General features: G+C 36.1%; 1 protein-coding gene across 1 annotated transcript in view; it reads right to left on the bottom strand.

Annotated features, from left to right (window-relative positions):
• Positions 1 to 4,901: 4,901 nt before the first annotated feature.
• FEZ2 (fasciculation and elongation protein zeta 2) overlaps positions 4,902 to 26,082 on the bottom strand; it is a 28,932-nt gene continuing 7,751 nt past the window's right edge. The window contains exons 5-8 of the mRNA XM_075496095.1: positions 23,206 to 23,474; positions 15,273 to 15,348; positions 12,879 to 12,944; positions 4,902 to 6,013 (exon numbers count right to left, since the gene is read on the bottom strand). Coding sequence (XP_075352210.1) covers positions 5,997 to 6,013; positions 12,879 to 12,944; positions 15,273 to 15,348; positions 23,206 to 23,474 — 428 coding nt within the window. The 3' untranslated portion in view covers positions 4,902 to 5,996. The remainder of the gene's footprint in view (positions 6,014 to 12,878; positions 12,945 to 15,272; positions 15,349 to 23,205; positions 23,475 to 26,082) is intronic.

Below are 26,082 nucleotides of genomic sequence, written 5' to 3'. Positions count from 1 at the left end.
CTACCTGCTCCTGAGCTCTTCCATAGTGGCAAAGAACACGGCTGTCTCCTGATCTTCCAACACCTTGTGATGTCTCAACTCTGATTGCTTTCAGCTGTGAGAAGGGGACTGTTTCTCAGTTCCAAGGAATAAAGTTTCTACAAGAGAACGCTAAAGGTATGGTCCGTGTGGTACGTTCTCATGTTCCTGGTACTGCTCTAACTACTGAACCATGCTTGTGAATTGTTTAGGGATAACACTAATGGAAATTCCATTGAAATCCATTCTGTGTTCTTTAGACACTTGTTTATTTAAATAGGCTTTTCAAAACTCTGAGCTTTTCTTTGAAAAAAAAATTCTGGCTACATAGGTAAACTTCGTCCTGGGAGCCATCTGTAAGACAGTGCGGAACTGCCTGCAGGCAGCCAACAGAGCTGCTGATCAACACTTCAAAAGCAAATGTCACTATCAGTAACTATTTTTTATGTCAAAGGGTACATGACAAAGAATCATCATTAGTTTGCTAACCCAAGCATGCAGGAGTAGAAACAGGGCTCTTAAAATTACCCTAGAGACTACAGGATTTTACTTGATTTTTACTCCAAATTTCAACACTTAACTGTTCTAAGCCAGCAAAGTCATATTTCAACTTCTTAAGTCAGTTCAGAGCAGTACAAAAATTTACGAGACACTGGAAAAGCAACGTCAACAGAAACAGCAGAAAAGACCTCCCTGTCCATCCTTCATGGCTGAAACGCCCTATAGAAATCTTAAGGATGTCAAGGGCCCCGTCCTGCTGAAGCTGTCGCCACTGTAAAGTGGAGTGGCTCTGCAAGACCCTCTTTCAGTACCAAGTGCTTATGCAGCACAGCTCGCTCTTGTGCCATTCGGTGTAACAGGCACCTGCAGGGCCACGTTGTGCTTCGATGTCCAGCACGTTCACAGGGGAATCACCTGCTGCACTGAACGCAAAGCAAAGCCTTCCAGGGCTCAATCTTCTATGATCCCAGATACGCATTTAGAGAAAGCAATCATTCAATTTTAGGCAAAAGCTCAGTGGTTCTGGTGACAGTGAGGTTTACATCAGTCTGATATGACTGCTCCCTCTGTGCATCAATGACAAATGCATACAGAAGGAATGAGCTCTCTACTCAACTATTTTCATGCTATCGCTAGCAGACAATATCAACTTCTCCTGGAACTGAAAGTGACAGAGATTCTGCATTTGTCTTTTTCAAATTTATCTCAAAGACAATTTCTATCCCTCAGGTTGGAAAGAGGTGAATGCAGATAATACTGCAGAGATGTTTTTTTGTGACGAAATAGCTGTAAGATGTTTTGAGGGACTTCCATGCTAATTTAGGAACCTTCCAACCCCAGATTCCAAAATACGCAGATAAGTAGCATGATCTATATGGGGCTTACTTTGCACAATTAGTTTTCCTGTGAAGGCAATACAAGCAGAAGGAGAAACATTCCTAGGAGCGGTCAATGATTTGTCTACAGATAAAAATTAACTGACATTTTAACAGCAATGCTGCCATTCCACTCAAAAGACTTCCTGTACGCCAGCCTGCTTGAGCTGGGCAATGAAATATTCCTGAAGGCCAAAAATGCAGTCAGTGGGAAAATCTGGATTGTTTTCTTTGAATTGGTCAGCCCCTGAATATCATCAAGCCATAGAACTGTGCAGGATTGCGTATCGACAGAAACAGATGTAGAATCAGAATTTGCTTTCCATAGTTTTGAAAAAACTGGGGCACTCTCCAAACATTTTCCTGATCAAGAAAATCCAAACAGTTTACCTTCTTTGCTGAGTTTTTCATCCCACTGTATTAAGCCCAAGTTATAACATAGTTTCCAAGAAACATGCACTTGAATTCATAAATTTGCATGCAACGCTACAGAAAATGAAAATTAATATTTATTACATAAAGTTAATGTAAAACCCAAACACAAAGACCAGTTGGAAAATGAACAACAAAATTACAAGCGCTGTTTAAATTAACATTCAGTGCAAAGAGAGGCTTCTATCCAACTTTTGCAGATTATAAAGGAGAGAAAAACAAAACACAGCGACAAAATTCAATAACTAGTTCCCCCAGTTCATATGGTTTCTTCAACAATTATTGTTAGGAGGGGACACTGATCAGCTAATCCAGAGAGCCATCGTTGATCAGTACATACATACAAACAAAAAGGCAAGAAGTCCCGAATTAGGTCCCGATCAAAAGAACATGAGCAAGGGAACAAGACACTTCATGTCACCAGCAAGGACAAAGCACTTAGAAAATGAAAGCATTCTTTCTAATTCTTACGTGGTAAGAAACTCTCTGCAAGGAAGGTATCTAGCACTTCTCCATCATTAGATGTGCCCTATAAAACCCTCCTAGCACTCACTGCTACCTGCAAAATTGCAGACATCTTGAAAAGAAATTGTATTATCTTAGTGTTGGAACAGGTAGATTTCCTGTGTGACAATCAGAGAGTTTCTTTTTAGGCTTAAAATAAACACCACTGTGCCCCCAAGAGAAGCAGAACGCTGAATTCACCCAACATGATTCAAGATCCATTTTGTTCTGAGATTTCATTTTTTACTGGATGACAGAGTTTTTACGGTTTCTGGAGTGACTTTATATCCAGGGATAACTTGGAGGTTCACGAGAAGTTTTAAAAATTAGGATTGATACCTGAATCAGAAAATAGTTCCAAACCCACACAGATTCTGTTACAACACAGCCCCATTGCCTGAAAGAAAGATACACTTTGCAGAACAATGAGACAAGTCAGTAAGTTCTGGCTCGGGTGCATCAGAGCTGAGAATGCTTCACCAGAAAGCTTTGCTTCGAGGCCCTTCCCAACTGAATTGGGTAGATGCTGTTTTAAGTGAAGCAAGCTGCTGATCTCTACTGCCCATTCCTGCCACAGCTGGAGAAGCAGGCTTCCTGCTATGCAGGCTCTGCACCACCTACAGGAGTTGAAACCTGTATCTTAATTTGTCCCCTGCGAATGAGGGGGTAGCTGCTGTAAACGATGCCGTGAGGAGATACACACTTGATTATCAGCACTGTGCCAAGCACACAGAGTGCCGGTTCTGGGCTAGCTGCAGTCTCCAAGACATGCATGCAGAAAGAATACCAAAGTAATCCAGTCTGGAAGCAACAATGATGTGAACTGCTGCAATAAAACCACCACTCCAAGTTAAAGGCTACAATTACATGGCAGAGTCAACAGCAGATATTCTTTATCACCAATTACTTACACCAGCTGAGAGTCCAGCTAAATCATTATCTTTCACCACAAGGGAACTGACATTGTTTTCAAGTTTCTTTCCTTAACCAAGAAAACATAATTCTAGGACTCTTGACTACCTCTGCCATACTGTCCAGACAGTCCCTGACTCAAAATTTGACTCTAGCCAGCAAGTGAATAAGCTTATATCAAACAGAATAGCTGAAACCCAGAAAAAGGGTCGGATTAAAAAAAAAAGGAAAAAAACAAAAAAAAGAAAAAAAGGCTATTCCAGTAAGTGATACAAATCACCTAATTTTAAGTAACTTAAAATTCAATGATTTTAACGAGACTTTGCTTCCAGGGCTCTTCATATTAAAAATGGAACAGATTTTGGTAAAAATGTATTTTTACCAAATCTCTTCTAGGGTATTTATCAGCAACTGTTCTTGGGTGGCCATTTACAGCTATCACATGCTAAAACTAAAAAGAATAATGAAATCCAGCTCCCTGAAAGAATGCAAGATTCAATAATGCAGCTGGAAAAAGGATGCATAATAAAGAATATGAAGTGCATAGAACTCAGCAGAAAAGCAGATCTGCATGGTTCTTTTTATTCAAATGTTTTGAGATCCATTTTTTTTAATGTACATAAATAGGTATATATATATATAATACTTGCCACCTTTGGCAGTTGTTGTTTAACGCCAGGATTCTACATACAAGGTAAACACGTACTTTTCATGATGAAGTCATTTAGTCTGATGAGGGGCATGATATACCCAAGCAGATGCTTAGCTCACTAAAACTGTTTCTGGTCTTTAGTGTTGGGTTTTCTTTCAAGTTTTACTACTTTTAGTATTTCATGACTTTAAGTCATCCAAGATTTGCTACAACTAACACCACAAACTTTGTCAAGTGTTTTTTGTTTCTTTTTAAAAAATTCTTTCCTTAAATTCTTCTTTTTTGTTCCATCTTGTCACCTCAAGCCTCAACAGTAGATTGGAACATCTCTGAATACATCTTATTTGGAGACACGGTGTGTTTCACAACATGTGCATCTTTTTTAAAAAAATGAAGCAAAGCAGGGTCATCCCTTTTGCCAGTTTCCAGGCATCAACAGTCAACATCAAGCATTTCTATAGAAAAAGCATGCCATAATGAGTTTGCAACACATCAACTAAAGAAATAAATGGCAGCTTTCTTGTTAGAGAAACCACAAATAAAGTAGCATAAAGCACCCCCACCCCCCCTTTCCTCACATATGACACACTTATGCAGAGTATCTATTTATTCTTGAGCAGGCTGGCAAGTATCCGTTGGTGGTCAAGTGGGGGGAGAGGGAGGAGAAAAGAATTTTAGGCTGAAAACTTTACCAACCGAAAAAGGCACAAAAGACAGAAACATTGAGGCCTTTAGAAAAAAGGGAAAGCATTATGAGAACTATTTTCAAACTGAATGTGTTTTACTGATCAAAATGAACATTTGGTGACAATGATAACACTATTAAAGAAGTGACTCAAGGTATTCATGAGCAAATTTCTCTTCAACTAACAAAAAGACTGAAGACTTCAAATGGAAAAACTGTTTGAAGAAAAGACATGTTTATCTCTTTAGGACCTTATCTTCCAGTGCCTTCACACATTCAGAATATAAATCTGGGTGTAGAATCAATAGGAATTCAACCTAGAAAATAGTTCCTTTATTTTTATTAGTAGTCCTTATATTTCAATCTAATCTTTAAGACTGGCAAAATTATTTGTGACAAGTGTTTAATGTTGAGATTATGGGATATGTTTCTTTTACAGGATTTGTAAAATACATTCTCATCTGTTTGAATGCAGATACATCATCACAGAGAAGAAAGTGCATACAATTTACAACAGAGATTTGTAGTAAAATTTAGAGATACCCAACAACCAATGTCTCGATATAATACTAATTTGGAACCCAGGTGCAAGTTTTTAAAACTGTACATGTATTTTTAAAAAGATATAGCCTTTTAAAATGTTTATATATTGAAGCATTTTTGTTAAGATCAAGTACTTATTAAAAACAGTAAAATTATAGCAGCAATATGGGAGAATATCTAAGCCACACAAACATTAATAATTGAAGTAAAAACAAATATGAAATATTACATTACTTGGATGTTTGTGTCAGACAACAAGGATAGGTAACACACCAATTACTTATGCCAAACCATCAAAGAATCTGGATTTGTTCACTGTATGAACAATACTGTTGCATGGTTCAATCAAAGCTACTGTTTTAAAAGAAGTGTCAAATGCTGACTTCCACCAACACTGTTCTGGAGTGCTTCCCGGAGAACTCGCTTCAATCTTTTAGTCCAAGCCTGACTATGATCCTTTTTGCATCTTTGCTATAGGAACTAAGGATGCTTTTAAATATGGATTCCTTAAAACTAGGCTTATTTTATTTACACTATTCAAAGTTTACTTTTCCTTCCAACAACAAAATGTGCAGGAGGATTTACTACATGCTATACAATGTAAAAATAGACTTTAAAAAGCCAGAACAATGTGAGTAAAACTGTACAATGTTTGTTCCCTGCTCCAGTTCATTGCACTATTAAGTTAAAATGGATGAGTTGTCATGCCCAGAAGACTTGCTGTAGAATCAGAAAATCCACGCACACACAGAGGAGGTAAATGCATACTGGTTTTTACCTAAGATAGTGCCAAATGAAAAATACTATGAGTTATATCCACAGAAAGCTTCTCATCATAGGAAGGAGCATGGCTAATTCTGAAAGGCAGCCCTCTTCATGTAGGACACAGTACTGCAAAAGAACCACAAATACATGTTGATAAACAACAGTGAAGTTAGTCTGTATAAAATGTATCGCGTGTACGAAAATACTTAAATGTTGAATTCTACACTATCAGTAACACAGTAAAATCTAGAAATCAATTGAAACTGGCAATTAAGATATCACCCTCTTCTCAAAATATAATTAAGTGACACAACCCACTATCTTTAACTAATATTACCCAGAAATGAGTTAACTAAAGGTCATGTCTTAAACAGTGCTTTTTGAGGTGTTCTATTAGAAAACAGAAAATTAAATAAAAGGTGACACATGCAGATATATTTTTAAAATATGCACTGACAATTTGAGATTCTAACTCTACTTTCTAATTCTGGTGCGTGTACTTGAATCACACAGTGGGAAGATAAGACATGTCCTTCATGTGTTTCTCATTCCTGTTTCACATGTAAGACACAAACCTCAGAGCAATCCAGCTTTCAAACCAATGCTAGCACAACACAAAAGCAAATAAAGAAGTCAGGTGTAACAATTAAAAACTTCAAAGACATGAAAATAAATGTTCTTATCTGAAACACTTGCATAATTTAAAAATAGAACAAGGGATAAATTCTTGCTTTATTAAAACAAAAAAGCCTGTGGTTTTTTTCAGCCTTTACTAGAAGCTTGAAAGATCAGATGTGAAATAGCAAAGCAAGCTGAGATATGGAAAATGATTCTGCTTTCATGGCATCTACATTCAGAAAAAAGCCTGAAAAATTAATACTAGACATATTTAATGCATTTTACTCAGTAGTAATGTATAGCTTACTATTGTTAGCACTGTATTTTTATGTCTCAATTACTGTTTAGGGACAATTGGAAAAGAACACAAAGCTTAGGAATAAATACATCTCAGAACAGTTTACTGTAAGGATATATCTGATTTCAAATGCATTTATTTTGGCTATAAATACATACATACTTATCTATTGTTATATATAATAGTTATATTTTAAGAATGCCACTTACTTTTGAATTTAAGAATTTCACTGGTGATGTTAAACTCATTTTTTGAGTTTAAGAATTTACTTAGACATGTTCTCGAATTAAGGAAAAAAAACAGTTAACCTTGCAGGGGTACAGAGAATGATTTATTCAGTTTGCGTATCATACTGGTAGTATGTTATAGTCAAAAATTATCCCAGTACATGAAGCTAAATCCTCATATTCTGTAAAAACTAGAAGTAAAAACTAATATCTTGAAATACTGTGTCTAGATGTGATACCAGACAACTTATCCCTAATATTTTGATTCTGTGTATATCCACAGGCTAACGTTTATATATCTCATTGATTTGTTCTGTATGTAAATAAATTAAGGAACCAGCAGATTTCCTCAGATATTCCTCCTTACCCCCATAACAATAAAACTAGGTAACCCCCCTTCCCACCATGCCTTGCTCAGCTTCTACTTTGAATTCGCTATGAACTCCATCCCAGCAGGTCCTCCCCATATTGTTCCTCTGTCCTCATGCCCCCAGACTGACAGGAGCTACGGTAAGTGCATTCACCTGTACGTGAATACATAAAAGCTATCCGGCCAACTGGTTGTTGGCTTTTAAAAGCCAATAGCCTTTAGCTCAATAGAAACAGTGGTTTCAGTCCTTCTCCTACCTAGATGCAGCTCCCTACAGTATTTGTGAAATGCAGTTATTCCAGTAACCCTTCTTTCTGTCTTGTGGGGTTGAAATTGGCAATTATTACTTGTGAGGCTGAAGAGACAGACAACACAACTGCACAGAGGTATTTTTTTCAGAAAACAGCCTAAACTTTCATACTTCAATAATTACAGATGCTACTACTTGTTGCATTATTGTACTTGGCAAATAAATCATAATGCAGAAAGTGATTACATTACACATGCGAGAAGAAAGACTGAAAGCTTCTGTAAAAAAAAAAATTCAATGGGTACAGTCAATACAAACATGCTTTCATCTAAGGATATGGTACCTATTCTTGTTGCGACACCTAGAAACAATGCAGCTACAAGAGACGACAAAAATATCTCCATCTGTGCTCCTTGCTTTACAGCTTAACTTGTGCACAAGAAACTTTGCTGCTTACTAGCTTGTGCAGGCCTTTCAATGGAAACAAACGCAATGTTTTCAAAGCACATTATAGTTGTTAAGCCATCAAAAAAGATCAGTAGAAACATGAGCACAAAAAGCATTTAAATACAGTGAGCTTACTAAGCTGCCAGCTTCAGTCCAAAAGTGTGCTTTCTAAGATCAAGAATTTCAGTGTTGGCTTGATACTTCTTTCCCTGTCAGCGAATGCATTCCGCCACCCTCCTCCAATTCTCAGTTTCTACTTCACAGAATCGCAGAATCATTTAGGTTGGAAAAGACCCTTAATACCATCAAGTCCAACCGTTAACCTAACACTGCCAAGTCCACCACTAAACCACGTCCCTAAGTGCCACGTCTCCAGGCCTTTTAAATACCTCCAGGGATGCCGAGTCAACCACTTCCCTGGGCAGCCTGTTCCAATGCTTGACAACCCTTTTGGTGAAGAAATTTTACCCAATATCCAGTCTAAACCTCCGCTGGTGCAACTTGAGGCTGTTTCCTCTTGTCCTATCACCTGCTACTTGGGAAAAGAGACTGACACCCATGATCCCTAGTGATAAAATACAGTAACAATATTAATATATTAAAAATATATTCAGAAAAATGTAAGCACAATTGCGAATGCTTATCAATTTCACGTTACCATCTATTTGCATTCTAAATCTATAAAATAGAATATGAATCATATGCTGGTGGGAGAACTGCACTATACTTGCAAAGCAAATCACTAAGTCCCTTTCATTATTACTAACTTCAGGATGGAAATGTTCACTGAAAAGTAAAAAGAAACAAAACCCACAAAAGGAAAAAAATCCCCTTGAAAATCATTTAGGTTGCATCAAGAGTAACACGAACAAGAGAAGGTAAGCTACTGCATTGTACAAGACTCTACATGGAATATGTACATAGTCTGGCTTTGGGATACTTACCTTTGAGGATTTACTCCCTATGGAATAGATCCAGGGGAGAGCTAACTGATCACTGGAAAGAGGGACTTAAGTGTGAGGACAAAATGATGATATTTTTAACATTTTGGGGGACACAAGGGGGCGGTAGAAATTGGGAAAAGAGGATGCTTTAAAGAAGCAAACACCAGAAATAATTTCAAAACTAATAATCCTATTCAGAAATGCATATGGAGTTTTTTTTTTTCCTAGCATGAAATGCACTGAGTTGCATTGGATTTTTTCACTTCTTTATTATACCGTATTCGCACATCCCATGTTCTGAGGATTTCTACTTCCAGCGTTTCAGAAGCATTAGCTGGTTATGAAAAAAAAGTGCAGGAATGATCCATGGTAACATAGAAGGTCAATAGCAGATCTGGTTGCAGAGCTCTCCTTCAAGTTCCACTCCCATGCTCCAGCTCTTGGCCAAAGCGCCTTGCCAAAACAAATTTACTCAATCATCATTAAATGAAGATATCAAATATTAGACAACACACATGGAGGGGGTCTGTGTGTGTCTTCCTACATGATCCAAATTTAGTCTTTCACAAATTTCAGAATTATTTTGGCATTTAGTTCAAGATAGTGACACTTCTACAAAATACCATGAAATTCAGAGAAAATATAAACTTATGTCACTGTCTTTTTGTATTATCAGATCATCAGTGAATTTGGCAAGATTTCTTGTTAAATCAACACTTACTGCCCTATCTCATGGTTCCATTAACCTTTCCAGGTTCACAGCATTCTTCTTTTATTTGTTCCATTACATTATGCCAACAATACTATGGCAATTGTTAGAATCACTTTTTTCCTGATATTTTTTTCTTCAGCTCTTCACTCTAAACAATCTAAGTAACTTTCCAATAGTAACCAACAATATCTGGGCAAGTTTATTACTAATTCTGTGGACAGCCATAAAACCCACATAAGACTAGAATGTTATAATTTTTTAAATACCGTAAAATAAAAAGACAGTGCTGCTTTAAAAAAGAATTGTTAAGAATTTACGGTAAGTAAGATTTTTTTCTTTGCTGTGTAAAATGGAATCTAGAACTAGAAACAAGGTTTTACCTGTGCTGACAAATGCCACACTAACTGCATTTCCCATAAAGCTACACATATCCTATTGTCACATACAATTTACTGCCTGCTTTTTTGTTTCAAGATTGGAAAAAATGATCCTCAAAGGAACAAGAACTTAACAGATTTTAACAGAACTAAGTATCTTCGGTGATGTAATTCACACATTTCAAAATATCATTTCTGGATTAAAGCTTAATAAAAAGAAATGGAATCCATTCAGTCTAAGACAATGGCTGGGTCATAGAGTAAACAAATGTAAAATGAATACAGTTACCACTATACCATACGGATTATTATTCCTGGGTCCAGAACTTGCTATCCTCCTGTTTCTTTTGGAATACAAATTCAAACCTCTAAATCCTCATAATAATTTTCACCTTGCCAAGACATTTTTAATCTTTCCAGTGAAGAGAGCAGACTCTTTAAGAAGTAGGTCACTCCTTTTATTTTGAAATTCAGGGAGTAGGTTGGAATTTCAGGTATAAAAGCTGAGCTGAAAGTTACTTCAAGTGATTGTTTAGAATCATCTAATCTCCCTTTAACAAGCTTTAAAATAATTCTCAGACAATAGACAGGTGGCTGGGAGTATTTTGCAGCATGTATGAAGCCTCAACTCAGGCTTCAGGCCAGAAGTTTTAGTGGCAGAAAAAGAAGAGAAACAGATTACAACTTCAGAAACAACTGGAAGACTTTGCCTGTTCCACAGATAAGTCTACATTACAATTTAACACAGTCAACCGAGCTATAAATATTTAATATAATCTAAACATAGCAATATGAAGCTTAGTTAAGGCTATATTGAAAGGAAAGAGTAAAAATCTGTGCTCACTAGCTTGTTCAACTGCATGCCGTTGTGCAAACAGATCCACAGAAGAGTGAGAAAGGCTGAGTTCTGTTCAGTAATGAAATCATGGCAGCGGAGGGGAAATCACCTTTTGCTTTTGGTATGATGCAAGTGAGTGATTACTTTTCATACTCCAATCATTTGTGTTTCACAATTTAGAGACAACAATGCTTGTATATGAAGACCTGTTTGGTCCAACACATTTAACATGAGCATAATGGTTTTGTAATTGTTGCATTTAGCTAGTAGAACATCCCTGGTGATTTTAGAGTCATGAGCATGCAGAGGCAGAGGTAGGAGGGAACCTCAGTATCAAGCTTCCTAGATCATCCTGTCATATGTTCAGCTAATCTAGTTTTATAAGCCTTCTGTGCAGAAGATTTCTCCGTTTAACCTAGGCAGCCAGTTTCTTCTCCGTATCCTAGTAATCTGAATTTTTTTCTGGATAGCTACATCTAAAAATAAGAGCAGACACCGTAAAGAGCACTATTAATTCCAATCAGTTTCTACCAGATGTATTACGATGAAAAGCAAACAGCTTTGATTATTGACAACAGTTCATCCTCTTCGGTCAAAGATTCTGCTTCACAAAACTAAAGTTTAGTGCCATCACCATTAAAAAAACCCTTGATCTTGAGCCTAAATGGCTCTCAGCTCATAAGCAAATACATCTTCTAATATAGGAAGAATTTTCAGAAAGGGTAAGTAAACAACGGAGCAATCGGAGGAATCAACTGAAAGGATCTCTGCATTCTTATTATATGTGGTAGTTCTGCAACCCTACATGAAACTTAGAAACAAGCCTCTTCCAACAGGAAGTCTGTCAGAGCTTCTAGAATACTGCATGGCACTCCTTTCAGATTTTCTGAAGCAAGAGTACACTAAATTTTATCCACAACTTTAACGTGAAAGTACTTTCAAATCTCTGTGAGATGAGAGCAATTAGATGTCTGTGTAAGAAATACAAAAACCTTTAAAAATCGTATGGACGGAGTTAAGTCAAATGATTGTATTTGATAAAACAGTGAGACTTGGAAAGCACGATATCAAAAGAAGAGAAAAAGTCGGCAGCATATGAACATGAAGTAGAACATAATATACATTTGGGTGGCAAATAAAAAGGCATCCATCACCCTTTTGTACATCCATTTGTTCAGACCTTGGGAGTTTGATGCATACGCTAAACTTTAAACACTAAAGAAGATGGTACCATTTATATGTCAAGAATTAAGTAAGAACATAAGCATTAATAAGATCTAGGCAAAAATGAAGTCAGAAGAAAAACATTTAGAAGTAATTTAACAACCTGGAAAGTACCTGGAACAACTCCTTAAAGCTAAAGCAAGCAGTGATTTTCAATGTCTGACATTCTATTAATATAATCAAAGAATGGAAAATAAATGATTAGTACACAAACCTTTTAAATAAAATGTGCAGAAGGTATAACAAGTAAATGTAAAATAAATAATTTTTACTACTGGTCAGAAGGTAACACTTAAAATGAAGCTATAAGCACTTTATCTAGCAAATCCATGATTACCCTAGGCAGCGTGAATTCCAACTCTGAAAAACCTGTACAACACAAGTTTTTAACTACACCCATTTAACTTTGTAAGCCAAACTGCTCTGCTCCTGCTGATGTCCTTCAGCTATTTGAATGTACACTACATACTTTGCTATATTATACTATCACAAACAAACATGTTTTATTTATGAACTATATGCTCAGAAACATTGGACAAAATAGAAGAGAACATAAATGAGAGCTGTGTTTGACAGAAGGGCAACGTAATTCATGAATGCTGTAGGACTACTCTTTTCAAACACACCTTGTACGTACACGAAGTTAATTTAGAATAAAAAAAAACCCTGCTAAGAAACATACTCACCCTTTAAAATATAGTCTGTTAACAAGCTTGGCACTTTCTCGCTATCCTCTTTCATGGCATGCAGGACTGAAGTATGAAAAAAAAAAAAATCAGATATTTAGTCACAAAGACAACACTCGCTAAAGAAATACCATGAAGCTGTTTCAACTACTCATAGGGATATTGCTATGAGATTAGTAAGAAAACTCTTAAGTCGAATATAAGAAGATACAATGAGATACATCATATCTCCACCTTTCACTTGTGTAATTCTCACTGAACTCCGAGTAGCTGGATGCAAAAGAGCCAGTTTCACATGGTTAATTATTACAGTAAAATGTTATCAGTCATAACAGCAAAAAAGCACCTCTTCCCTATAAAAAATATCTCTCCAAAAGAAAGTCACCACACCCAAAAATAAAATATGCTAACAACTGCTGGAGGGTTGGAAATCTTAGGTAAAAATGTATGCTCCATTACTTAATTTATTTCCTTGATCTTCATCCCAAATCACGGAATAATGACACTTTTCTGGAGAAACACTGCTGTGAATGATCTAATGAAAATGTTGGTTTTTTCCCCTGGAATGGTGAACATTAGCAACTGTAGCTTAGAAAAATCTTAAATACATGATTGAATTTGGCATTAACTTAGAATAATGCCAAAATGCCATTTTTGAGACTTTTATCAAGTCAAAATTGTCCATCCTTGCATATTGCTGAAGAAGGAAAAACATTTGGACTAGCTCAACTTGACACATATAAGCTTGTTTGTTACTCCATAAACAAAAACAATGAAAATCCTTTATGAAGTGCTCTGGACATGACTGAAAGAATCGAAAGTACATAATTATACTGAATAGCAGTATTTGATAAGCTCCAAATTCCTCATATGAGACTCTGAACTCGAAATATAACAAGTTTTTTATTTCAATTTTTATGTCAAAGTAAGATATTAGTGTTCATAACTACAGAATAATAAACAGCCTTGAAAGCAAAACCAACCAAACAACCCCAAACACCTGCTTTACTGTCTGCCTTAACAACAGCACAGAGAGTGAGTCAGAGATCTGCAACTGAGTCACAGGATCAAGTTCCAATCAGCCCACAGAAGGCAATACTGTTAATACTCTTTACAGTGCATTTGTACCAGACATTTTGCTAATAAACTGTCAAACAACAAAAAAATGTTTCCAGGAGGCTTTAACCTCTCACTGCTTAATACCGAATCTTTGAGATATTTTCAAGTGAAATTTAAATATGGCAAGAGGATACAATTTCTCTGCAGGAGTAAATATAAAATGAAAAATAGATTTGTAACAGAATAAAAGTACAAATTATCAGCTAAGGGTTTCTAGTGCAGAAAAATAAAAGGAATTTCATTCTTGCTTAAACATTTAATTTACTCCAAAATTTGCACAATACTTATTTTCTCTTTCCAGGAGACAACCAATGAGCCTTTTACCATTCCTCAGCCACCTGTGGAATCACAAACCTGTGCTGCTGGGAAGTACCTTAAGACGTAGTTAGATCCAAAGCCCTGCACTGAGGTCTGATCAAATACATTGACGCACTCTACCATCTATTTTTAAACTGTTCCTATAAACCTCAAATGAAGGACATGCCACTGACTCCCAGAGATGCTCTGCTGTGTTTAACCACCTTAACAATTAATTTTTTTAATGTGTTTAACCACCTTAACAATTAATTTTTTTAAAATACAACCTTATTTTTCATGCCAATTAGAATAAAAAAACAGAGGACTTAGAACTTATAATTTTGAGGATCTAGCCTAAAAAGATGTGAAGAAAGGGGAATTCAAAGCACTGTCAAAACTCTGTTTGGTTTATACTCCCTAATTATTAAAATTTAACAACAAAAAAAACCCTCAGAGAGAAGCAGGCTATTTTAAAGGCAATCAACTGCAATCATTAGACAACTACTACTAAGCGTCCCAACATCCATTCCACTTTTTCAAACTCATTACAATAACCTCAATAAAGCACAGCAAGTTTAAACAAACAGGGGTATACCAGGTACTACAAGACAGTATTGCCAATGTCCATGACGTGGTATTTCTGTAAGGCCCACCTGTTGAAATAATGTGAGAACATTTACTTTCCGATACATGCAAATTTCTAGCCTTCAGTGTTTCAGGGAACAGCTAGAAAACAAACATACTGCGAAGGCTCAGAAAACAACTAAAAACTGGCCAAAATGCATACTTAAAAATCATGGAACTTTACATACACGCCATAGGGTAAGGGGGAAGAGATAACTGTACAATTCATTAGTTTTGAGCAACTAGCTAGTTTTGAGTTGGAAATACTTGGAGTTGGAAATCAGTTTTGAGTTTTGAGCTGGAAATTAGTTTTGAGTTGGAAATACAAAGAGGAAAGGAACTTCATATGCTCACTTTTGGTTAATGTCTGAAGATCTTCAACAGATGGGGGTCCATTTTTCTTCTCATAAGGAATGACGGTTGTTAAATACTGTCAAATGAAAAACAGAGTTACTTGACAGTCTTTTCATGCAATTTATGTTGCTTGCATTTTATTTTACAAAAAATTGTAGCAATTGATATTGCTAGCCACACATAAAAGTTTTTCAAAAGATCATATTTCACACGAGATTAAGATTCCACCTCTCCTATCCCAAAGCTTTTCTCACAGAAGCCAACTTTTTTTTTTCCCCAAATGATGTGACCATCATTTTAAAAGTCATGCAGAACTAAAAAAAAAAAAAGTATTTAAAAAATTGGACCTGTTTACAGTAAAATTTTCTTCATTAGGTTTCTTCCTCAGAGCCACCAATAGTGAAATCTTTCCTCTCCTCCCTCCAGAAGTCAACCAGAAATCCCCCATGTATTTAAAGTACTTATTATAATGAATAAGAAGCTGGAAGAACAATCTTCCCACCACCTCCCCTCAAACAACACTAAAAATGCAGATGAACAATTTTCACACCTGGTCTTAAAAAAAAGTAAGTATAACTATCATGTGATACACTAGTTGTATCCAAAAATCAGAAATTAATTATTTCTTTCCAGTAAGTACATTTAAAAAAAAAAAATCTTTCCACATAAATATTGATGTTGCCTTCAAATCATTTGGGAAACTGCTAACAGTCAGCTTTTTAAAGGATTCCAGAGCACAACTGATACAGGCTGTGGGGGCGCATGAAGTAAGGTGTTCAGGTTTGTACAAGCGTGCTAGCAAGTACTGGGGAGGGGGGAGGAATCTTCTAACTCTGCATATGTTGTGTTTGAACAGCCTCAAATAAAGCCATAGAATTTTCTCAGTGACTGTGCAACTCTTAGTAGGAATGTGAAACATTCCAAGGATTTTGACAGATCAAAGAGCACTGCCCAGTCCCAGCTCCAAAGGTGATCTATAGTCCTACGCACAAAGAAAATTAGACTGCCCTACAGTTCGGTGAAAATGAAAACAGACAACTCTTGCCTTCTGACCCTATACACTTCCAACCAAAAGGTACAAAGCAAGCCTAATTAAACATGAGTGCCCACCATTTGGATTTTGATTTCAATTTTCAGTTTTAATAGTCAAGTATGCCAACAGACTGTTTCAAACCAACTCCACTTTTGTTCACTCTTCACTGAAATCTTTCCTTCTTGTCAGCTTAAAAAAAAACCAAACAAAACAACACCCTCCCCCCAAAAACAAAAGCACCCCCCCCCCCCCCCCCCCCCCCAATTTCCTTAAATCTTTCAGAATTTTCCTACCTGGAGTGCAACCAAGATTTATTTTCAAACTCTTGAAACAACCCTGTTGCTCTAAGACTTTTATTAAATGCATTTAGGCCACATCTTACTTTGCAGCCTATATGAATGCATATTCTTCTTAAAGAGGTCAGCATTTCAAATGTACTGAAATTGCTGGAATTTTCCCAAATGAAAAAGCTTCCTGAAATCTCCCTCAATTCAATTTTTAAAAATGTAACAGGAACTTTATTCTGGGCTAACAGCTACAAGGCAGTAGGCAAAGCAACCCTCTATCTCTCATTCAGCTTGAGAGATACACGGTTCTCCACGTAACAATCAGAAAACACGTTATATACAAGCTCTCCTTCTCTCCTAGTAGCAGCACTTCAGCAAGAGTCAAGTGTAACTCAGACACCGATGAAGAGGTTCACTTTGCAGAAGGAGATTTAGTGCTGCCAAATGCAGCTATAACCATTGCCATGTTTAGAGTGGGCTCATGCCCCTCATGCCCAACCATACCCTTCGCCTAAAAGCCAGACAGACTTAATTCTGTGTAACTTAAGGGAACCTATTATACGGGATGTACTGCCACTTCACCAAGACCTTATGCAAACACAGGGCGCTTTTCTCCCACCCTATTCCTTTTGCGTTTTCTCACATCCACTTGGCGCAGCAGAGGAAAGTATGCTTCTTGGGAAACGGTCAATTTTCGATTTCTTTTCCAGCAGATGTAACCAACAGGTATCATTAGAGATTTGCACTCTTAATAAAATTATTGGAATCAATAGCTAGATATAAGGCTGTTAAATCTGCAAATGTCAGAGATGAAAGTACATCTACTAACTCAGAAATAAGATCCCAGGCTGTCATTTCCAGCCTTCAGAACTAAGTGGCATTCTACCCTTTACCTAGACAATAAATTACTAGGACATGTTTTGCTGGACCAAATACCAATATTCCCTGTTTTCCTCCTCCTGTAAACTCCACCTTCCAATTTTCCTAACAGTAGTAATAATAATAATAATAATAATAATAATAATAATAATAATAATAATAATAATAATAAAATGTAATTTCTTTCTTAATTTCCATAAATCATCTTGTTTTTCTCATCAGTGCTTCGCTGCTGCAACAATAAGTCTCTATAATGGCACCATAAAAACTCATTCCCTGAATTGCTGTGTGAAGGATAACATAATATGAAAGGGAAGAAAAAAATTACTAAAGTGTAGCTTACTGACATGGCCAAGCATTAAGTCTACTGTGACCCCTAAATTTTTGAAGCAGATTTGACAATATAAGCAGCAATTCCCACTTCAATTTGTAATCACCCATAAAAAGTGTTCAATATGCCTAAAAATCGAAATGAAGATGACTATCTTGAATTTTCTTCTGGAAATATGATCACAGAAAGAGCTACCAACATTTCAATGGCTTTTATTCAGTTGGTGCTGTTTTTTCCAACTGCATTATCAGATGGGAACAGGTAGTTACCACTGGAAGTTTCTCTTTAAACACTGAAAAATTCCAAGCCATTTTCACTTATGTCTCAAACACACGTACACAAAAAAGGACTACAATTTTAAAAAGGGAAGTACCCACTAGCAGAGTAATACTACCCAGAAAATAGTAAAGGTGGTAAATACCATTAAAATTAAAGACCGGAAAGAGTTCTGAAATAACTGTACAAACTCATCATAAACTTTATGCTGTGACTTTATGTGTATGAACTTCTAACTTCTAAGGTACAAAAAAAAATTGTCTGTCCTTGCATTTTTTTTTTGGAGCACAACTCCAGATTGGTAACCAATTCTCTCCTGCTAGCAGAAAACACCTGAACATGAGTTTAGAATGACAACACTCCCTGAAAAAACACTCGAATATTCTGAGAGCAGCACTAAGCAACTGAGCATCTAATACTTTTTTACTTTGCAACTTTCTGCAATAAGAAGATGACACCAATATTTAAAAGCAGGGCCACGGTTTGTTAATGTGAATAAAACCAACCGAACAAAAAAAACCCCAAACAAAAACCAAATGCCATAGAAAAATGGATTTCCAGGACTAAATCAGAAAAGAGCTTGTATCTTTCCTACCTTTCTCCCCTATTTTTCATTTTAAGTTCTTGTTATTTCCATCATTGGCTTTAGGATACAGGAAGGGGAAAAAAACCCCCCATAACCCTGCTAACAAGGATTTAGTATAAGAGAAATCAGGGGAAAAGTATGATCAACACGAAGAATAACATTAGTAAACTAACTCAAAAAATGACTGTAAGAGTTATCCAATCAGTGTTATTGTTAATACGTGATTATGCTACTTATGTCTAGAAAGTTAGGAGGCAGTCCAAGAAGAAAAAGTGTATTTAAATAGACATGCATATAAAAAAGTCTTTTAACCAGAAGTAAGAGGGGCTGGCATAGCTAAATACGTTCACTTTATGAAAATATATGATATTTAAAATAGCTAAAGATACAGGTAAACAGCTGTAATTTATTATTAAATGGTAAAGATAGCAAAGAAAAAAAACAGCACAGCTATTACTTTACCAGTATTGAGATAATGTAGAGTGATAAAAAACTCTTGTTAGGTAAGCTCTATGCATGTGTTCAAGACCCCCAAAGTTGGGGACACACAGCTGGATCTATATATTCATGAATTCTCATACATATGCCTTGCTTGAGAAATAGGGTTAAGTCCATGATTTCTAACCTCATGATTCAGGAATTACTTGAGAGGAGTTGTTTTACCTCCTGAACTCCTCTGCAGGATACTCCAGTCATCTTCCAGACAAAAGGCTTATCAGCCATGACTTCTAAACTACCAGGTAGTTTATTGCCTCAATGGACTTCTCACCAGGGGGAAAAATAATAATAATAAATAATACCCCCCCCCCCCAATCCTCTGACATGACTGCATAAACTACAACAGGTATGCGTTAAATAATGTGAAATACCAGTATTTTGTAACGTGTGCCAAAAGCCTAAACAATAGCATAAGCATTAACACTTTACCAAAATACAGAATGCATTTAGTAAAATACATACTACAGTTCTGAAACAAACAAGTATTACTTTGAAATAAAGCATAAGAATCTTGTTACTTAGGTATATGTAACATCTACAGTAATACGCACTGAAGCTGGGTCTCTGTGCTGTATATTTCAACATTTAAACAGTCAATGAAAAGACACAAACTTGCCTATGGCTTATATATTTTATATCAGTAATCTGCATTGCACACGTTTGGCTGCTTTTAACATCATGCAGTTTTCAAAGGCAAAAAGACAATAGAGTCCATGCATTTTCCAGATGCTGCTCTGTTTTTAGATATATATCAGCTCTGAACTTTTGAAGAAAAAAGAAAACAAAACCTTTTTTCAGTTGTAGATGGTATCCAAGTCCTTAATGCTGAAGGCTGAAGTGTTACGTCTAACCTGATACATATTCTTCGATTGCATATTAGATTTTTACAGACATGCAATGTATTCGAAGCACGCACTATGCCAAAACAGACTTTTAGTAAGGGGTAAGAAATAAGGGTTATTATTTCAGTGCATCAGGATATCAAGTCCTGACTGCCTTGAGGTGTTGAGGAGAGAAAGAGACTGTAGGCTGATCAGAGTCCTGAGGCAGGGAAAGAGTACAGATTCCAACATTTTTGTCCTACTTTTTCCTGTCTCAGCATTTATCTTCAACTACTGTCAATTTTCAAGATCTCAGCTCCTACCAAAAGTGCAGGCAAAGAATGAGGAAAAGAGAGAAGATAGCCCAGCACCTGTTTCTCTCCACCCGAGTTTCCAAACGTGTGGCGGAAGCCATTCTGTATGACATTTGAGATCCCTTCCATGCTGAAGCGCTAAAAGTAGTGAAAACATAGCAGAAAGAAAAAAAGGGACAGAAAAAAGTTCAGAAGACTATTAATCAGCATTTATCAAGACTATAAAAGATGAATGACAAAGACAAGCTCTAAGATGTATTTCAGCACATTTCTATTTTTTCATTCAGCTACTTAATTTTTATAATTAAAAAGCAAACCTTACAATGGCAGTTAAACAGTATAACTACATCAAAAATATAATCAAACAAAATCTTCACACTGCAGACCCAATAATCGAGACTTGCCTTTAAGGCTGTTTCATTTTGAAATGTAAAAAATAATATTTCTGCAAGTTTAGTTCACAGTACAATCTCCTTTAAAATTTGTGTTTAGGCAATATACTTTGAGACACTGCTGATATTAATTTTTCAGATTTTAAGCACCTCCTAGAAACACTGTTCAGAGGTAGTAATTTTCAGCTCTACCTCTTTAAAACATTTTATGCTTTCACACTTCCTTTTCCACAACTGAAGCAACAATTAGTATTCCCCATTTTTTTGTAATATGATACAATATACACAATTAGATAATAATGCACCCATATTAATTTCAAGCTCCACTACATGGAATCATGGAATCCAAGTAAAGAAAAATTAATATATAATCCAATAACAGGTTTTTTTCTTGAAGTTTGTAATCCTTTTTGCTTGCTGGACAAGACAAGTAAAAAAAATCAAAACAATTTTGATGTTTAGCATGAGATATAAAAATCAGCAACTGACAAGAACATAAAAAGAAGAAACTGTCAAGCTGCTGACACAGGGCAGTATGATGCACACACCTCAGCATGCTTATCTGAATGTATTTATTGATGGGAGGGGAAATAAAATGTGCTGGAATACAGTATTCATTTGCTTTCTAAAGCACAATGTGGTCAGTAAATAAACATAGATGTTGCCAAAGCCATCTTAACTCTTTTAAGATATCCTGCTTAAAGAAACTAGTATCTTGAAGCCCTGACTATTTTTAATTACTCCCCAGTTTGCCCTTATCAGAGAGGTAAAAGTTTTAGAAGTCTAAGAAAGTGATTTACCCACAGACTGTATCAAGGACAAAGAATTAAAAACTCTATTTATCAAAATTCAATTATAGTATCTGCAGGAGAATTGATTTTCTTAAGAGTATGAAAATTTAACCCACTTCCAAACTTTGTATTTAAATAAGACTTCATTATAGGTTAATAAAATTATTAATTTATACATTATTTATTAACAGAAACTCACTCTTCACAAAGTTACTTGAACATACTATCCATATCCACATTCTCAGCACTTCCTTAAAAAAAAAAGAAGAGAAAAAAAAAAAAGGAGCGTTGAAGGAAGGAAGCTTGTACCTCTTTCTGGGAGAAAGCTCTCAAATCTGTACTTGGTGACAGTGAAAGCTATTTTCAAAGGAACCACACATATGCAGCCTACAGTCTTACTTGGGAGCTAGTTTGTTCAATCCCTCTCAGAAAGCAATCTGACTCATCTATATCTTGAAGCAACCAAATATGAAAATGTCTTACATTGGGACCACGTACAGTTATACTTGAAAGCATCATTCAAACTTGAAACTAACCAGAATAGCTTATGAATCACTTGACTCAAGTTTCAAAACCAAATAATTATTTTTCTTCCTAGTTAGAATACCGCTTTTTGTTTTTCCATGACTGAGAACCAAAAAGGAGTATATTTGAACTTTTCACTGTGCTCTTGCAAAGGGATGACAATTTTGTATTGTCTTCCAGACATATACTTTCTTAGAGTTCCATTAAAACCTAGCTATGTGCAGAAACGCTTTTCATTAGACGGACAAGATCAGAACTCCATTTGGGTTATATCACAGGTATCTTATTTTTCTAAGGTTAGAAATCGATTATGAAGAATTAAAGTTTCATTACAAAAATTTATTCCTTATGTTTGAAAAACAAACCCAAAAAACCTTCTGATGTCAAACCGAAGCATTTTTTCTGGGACTTAGCCAAGATCTACAATACATTAACCACATTTTCCACATCCTATAAGAGACACTAAGAAATTCTAACACTGATATCCCACTTAGGTAATTTAAAATTATACTAGACAGATAAGAGAAAAAAAAAATTGCATTGACAAGATAATAACCTAATTTCTTTCATTCTCTGCCTCCTATTATTCAAACTCTGGTTCAAAGACATTTTTCCTTTTGTTGCTATGTTCTGTAAAGAATAAAGCAAATGATCTCCTTCCTGTACACCTGCACTACACTTCGGCCTCACCCCTGTCTCTCGTTGGACATAGTAACTCTGCCACAGGTTTCAAAAGATCCAGGGTAAGACTTACTTTTTTCCTCCCTAAAAACCAACATGATCAATAAATATTTGTCCAACTACGTCAACAATAATACTGAATTTCCTGCAAGACTAACAGTGGTACAAACACACACTAAAATTCACACAGTGAAACCAAACAGATAAATGAGTTTGCCTACTGACAATAGAACACACAGCAGTACCTCCAAAGACAGTATTTTTTGCAAGAAAGGTATGCTGATTCCAGGCTAATTTGCAAACAATAAAAAAATCATTTTTGAGTATAAGAAGAATAAAGTGTTATATGACCTTGTGAAAAAAATAATCTCAATAGGAAGTGCCTAAGCCTTGTCTGTGAATGAAGACATGGAAGCAGGTGTACCAGGTATCTTGATATAATCTAGGACTACTACTTCCCTACTACTACTACTACAAAAAAAAAATTGAATGTATAAATAGTTACAAAAATTTTCTTACTGTTCCAGGCATATGACCTCTTTCTTGTTTGCCATTCTGAGGACTACCATTTTTCAGCTTCTTTTTCTTCTTTGCCGTTTCTTTGTGTTCTCTCTGTTTGTTTTGTACTTCGATGAGGACAGAAATGAAGCTGTTTTTCACTTCCTTCTCAAACTCCAGCTCATCTCGTAGAGCCAACTGCTGTACCAGTTCCTCAGAATAATCCTTAATAGCGGTCTCAATTTCTTCTAGCAGTTCATTTAACTCGGCAACAGACAATCTTTTTACTCCTATAAACAGTTCATATAAAAAGTAATCTGTCAAGATTTTAAGCATGAGAATACTTGTGGGAATTACAAGAAAAAAGTACTCCGAAATTTTTCAAAACAAAAAATTCAATTCTAAAACTACATAGAACAAAACAATATTCCTAAAGGAATAAACACATCACAGAGGTAACTAGATTAGCAACAAGAAGATGGTTAAACTTTCTTCTTATTTCTGAGAAATCTGAGATAATCTGCAAGTATGAACAGCATGTTGTAGTTAAGGAAGCTGACACCTCTGTTAACTATTACTTTCCACCCACACTCACTGGTCTCCATATTTTCTGACACAACAATCAACGCTGGCATTTCTCCAAGGAATCCTTGGATTTTTCACCTACAGTAATACAGAAACTATGTGAGGGAATCTTCTTGGGGATATTACTAAGGTATGCATGCATATTAATAAAAGCTTGTGCCAAGCTTTAATGAGAACATTTTAGATGCATTTAGTAGAAAAAACAACAAAATCCTCCAAATTTTCTTTGTCTGGGGATTGTAGGCAAAAGCATGGCCTTGTCTTGCCCAAAACAACGACTTAGATCAAAATTAGCTGACAGGCTCATCTCAATCAAAAATAAGCATTAATAGTTTTGAGAAAGCATGAGACTGAATTGGTCAAAGCTAAATCAGAAGCCTGTAAAATGTCAGTTTGAAAACAAAAAAACCCTCCAGGTTTGCATTTTAAAGATACTATTGGGTCATGCATTACAGAGAGTGAAATTATGACCAAGAAGAATGTTCTGAGGCTTGCTTGGGTTAAAAGTGAGCACGTTCTTTGAGGATTGCTTTCCATTCCCAATTAAGTCTGACACACCTAGGAAGCTAGTAAATCCCAGCAGTTGCTATGTCAAAGAACATCATTTTCACTGGCATTTGAGAAACGGCTAGTCCTGGTTACACTGAAGGGTACAATCTGTTTAAGGACACTGCATAGATGTTTGCAATTATTTGGTTATGTTGAATTAGTCTAGTAGATGTTCTGTTTAAAAAAATTGTTACAAGGGAAAGTGCCTACAGACCAGTGTTGAAAAATACAAATAAGGCCGATTTTTGTAATACGAATTACAAAAAAGTATGGCTCTTAGAAGCATCAAAGGTAATAGGTGAAATGTGATTTTTCTCTCTTAAATTACAGCAAGGAAAACTGATTGGAGAAAGCTCCTTGTCACTTACTCACTAAAGAGAAAGCAATGAAACCTGTTAAGGCAATTCTCTGGCAAGGAGCCACAGTTTTTCAGAGTAGCTTAGGCCTTAAACTTTGTTCAAACACTGGAACAGTACCAAGCAGGGTAACAGTGCCAACAACTTAAGGATCTAATTTTCAAGAGTTTGAACCATCCATCGCCTATATTGTTGTTTAAACTATTCTAAGTATGTAGTATGCAGGTTATGGACTCTACTTGTAACACAGATCTTGGCTGTGCTCACAGTCATTGCACATACCACAGTAGGTCTTACCACAGCAATAACTTTTTGCAAAGTCAAGTCTGGTTGTCAGCAATAGCAAATAGCAACATCAACTCAAAAATAAGCAGGGGGAAGAAAGGTAAATTCAGTGACAAGATTATCTGGTGCTGTGTGGGTGCAAGTCACAGAATAGGCCTTACAGTCTGTGAAACTCTGTGGTAAAAATTAATACAAGTAAGTTCCAAATGCATTCAGTACAAAGGACAGTCTAAAAAGCACAGGTTGTACCCCTGTTTTGTTTTTGTAAAAGACGACTAGAGAGAGCACCAGTGAGCCCCAACACTTCAGAACCAGCTTCACAGCCTAAGTAATGACTGTTCCAAAAACACAGGTGCAGATTACCCAACTACAATCCTGACTTGTTTATGATAGATCAGTTGTCATTATCAAAGCCTACAAAAGGGCTACATAGGAACTACTCAGCTGATGCAGGTGAGTGAAGACAGAGTAATTCAAATGCAGAAGACTACTTGGATTAAATCTTAGGTATGTAGGCTAAAGGAATCTGGTTTTATTTTTGGACTGTCTTAATACACGTCTTTTCCTATCCAAGAAAAAAGTAAATACAAGCTTTGATTTCCTGCTCTCAATCCTAAACATTAACACCTCTGACTTGTTTTATAAAAGCCAGACAGTTTCCAGGAAAACCCTCCAACAATTTCAGAGAGATGCAGACTAATTCTGAAGCAGCTCTGCACACAAAAAAAAAGACAGCAAGAGCTTTTCATAAAATAGTGACCTGAAAGACATGAAAGCAGATTCTGAGAAATTGGTGAAGCAAAGTTAAATTATCTGCCAAAGTAACTCAAGGTGGTGTTTGGTCAAGGCTGACCTTTAAACCATAAAGATGCAACAGACAAGATGAACTCCTGAGGCAAAGCAAAATAAATATCATATGAAATACCAAGCAAGCTTGATTAGCTCCAAACCTAAGGACATATGGAACTGTCAGAAAAGCAGGAAGCCCTGCTGAGCAGGATACACTTTGCTTTCCCATTCTTGAAATTTATGTGTTGAGACAGCTAAGAGTCCAGCCATGAAAATGGGATCTCCTCCATAAATCTGAAGTATAGCAGAAACTGTAAGTCATGTCACAAAAGGT

This window comes from Mycteria americana, chromosome 3, assembly GCF_035582795.1.
Source record: "Mycteria americana isolate JAX WOST 10 ecotype Jacksonville Zoo and Gardens chromosome 3, USCA_MyAme_1.0, whole genome shotgun sequence".
In the NCBI taxonomy this organism is placed as follows: Eukaryota; Metazoa; Chordata; class Aves; order Ciconiiformes; family Ciconiidae; genus Mycteria; species Mycteria americana.
The sequence above is the reverse complement of the archived record's forward strand: the minus strand, read 5'-3'. Positions and strand labels throughout refer to the sequence as shown.